Source organism: Apaloderma vittatum, unplaced genomic scaffold (assembly GCF_000703405.1).
Source record: "Apaloderma vittatum isolate BGI_N311 unplaced genomic scaffold, ASM70340v1 scaffold11964, whole genome shotgun sequence".
In the NCBI taxonomy this organism is placed as follows: domain Eukaryota; kingdom Metazoa; phylum Chordata; class Aves; order Trogoniformes; family Trogonidae; genus Apaloderma; species Apaloderma vittatum.
This window is the reverse complement of record NW_009711007.1, coordinates 44,400-45,288: the sequence shown is the minus strand read 5'-3', so window position 1 is coordinate 45,288 and position 889 is coordinate 44,400. Positions and strand designations below refer to the sequence as shown.

Genomic DNA, 889 nt, shown 5'->3' with positions numbered 1-889 from the left:
TTCCTGCTTCTCTGGGTCGTGTGTGAATCCTCACTCTTAGCACCATTTCCTGAGTGAATGGAACCCGTACGAATTTGAATCCGTGGGTGTGCTGGAATGCACACACAGTAGCAAAGTAGTAATGAAGATTACCTAGTATAAACACTTATGCCATTAAAAATCCAGAAATAAGGGACTTCTATCCAAGATGTTCTTATTCAATCTACCCTGCATTAAGAGTGCGAGGTCAGAGGCACGAAGAAGGCAACATCTGCCATCTGTCAGTGCAATAAACCAGTACAAAATCAAATTGATAAAAATAGAAAGAAATGTTAAAGCAGTCTTACCGCAGGGTTTCCTGGTGTATGCAGCAGTTCAGCATCCTACAATAACATAAATCTAAGTTAGAAAAGTTCAACATTTGAAAGTGATGCCCCTCACAAGATATATTCTAAGCAATACATAATGCTTGAAAATCATTTCAGTATGATGACAAATACTTTGCTTACCGTATCTTTCACTGAGGTTTCCAACAGTTTAATTGTCTTGAAAAGCTGTTTGTATTTTGTTTTTTTATGTGAAGCTGCAGTCAGTGCCATACTGGAGCAGAGCAAAAGCATACAGAAAATAATCATCCTCTTCATGCTGATGAGTTTTGTTTTATAATGTGCCAGGAGCAAAGTTGTGCTATTCAAGATGAACACTTCGGTTTGAGCTGTGCTCAGGTATGCTACATACCTACCTATATATTGCTCCTTGCTGGAGATGTAAAACCCACCCATTTCAGTTTGGAAAGCTTTGTAGAATGGATTAATGAGTAACCCTTTTTTCTTTTCCACTGGCTAGGTGCATGTGTGCAAGTTTGTGCGTAGGGGGCAGGGATAGATGGAGTGGATGAAAATATGCCCCA

At 39.5% G+C, this 889-nt stretch overlaps 1 protein-coding gene across 1 annotated transcript in view; it reads right to left on the bottom strand.

The window, feature by feature from the left end:
- Positions 1–623, bottom strand: part of IL21 (interleukin 21) — a 6,204-nt gene extending 5,581 nt beyond the window's left edge. Inside the window, exons 1-2 of the mRNA XM_009867502.1 lie at positions 489–623; positions 327–362 (exon numbers count right to left, since the gene is read on the bottom strand). Coding sequence (XP_009865804.1) covers positions 327–362; positions 489–623 — 171 coding nt within the window. The remainder of the gene's footprint in view (positions 1–326; positions 363–488) is intronic.
- Between the last annotated feature and the right edge of the window lie 266 nt (positions 624–889).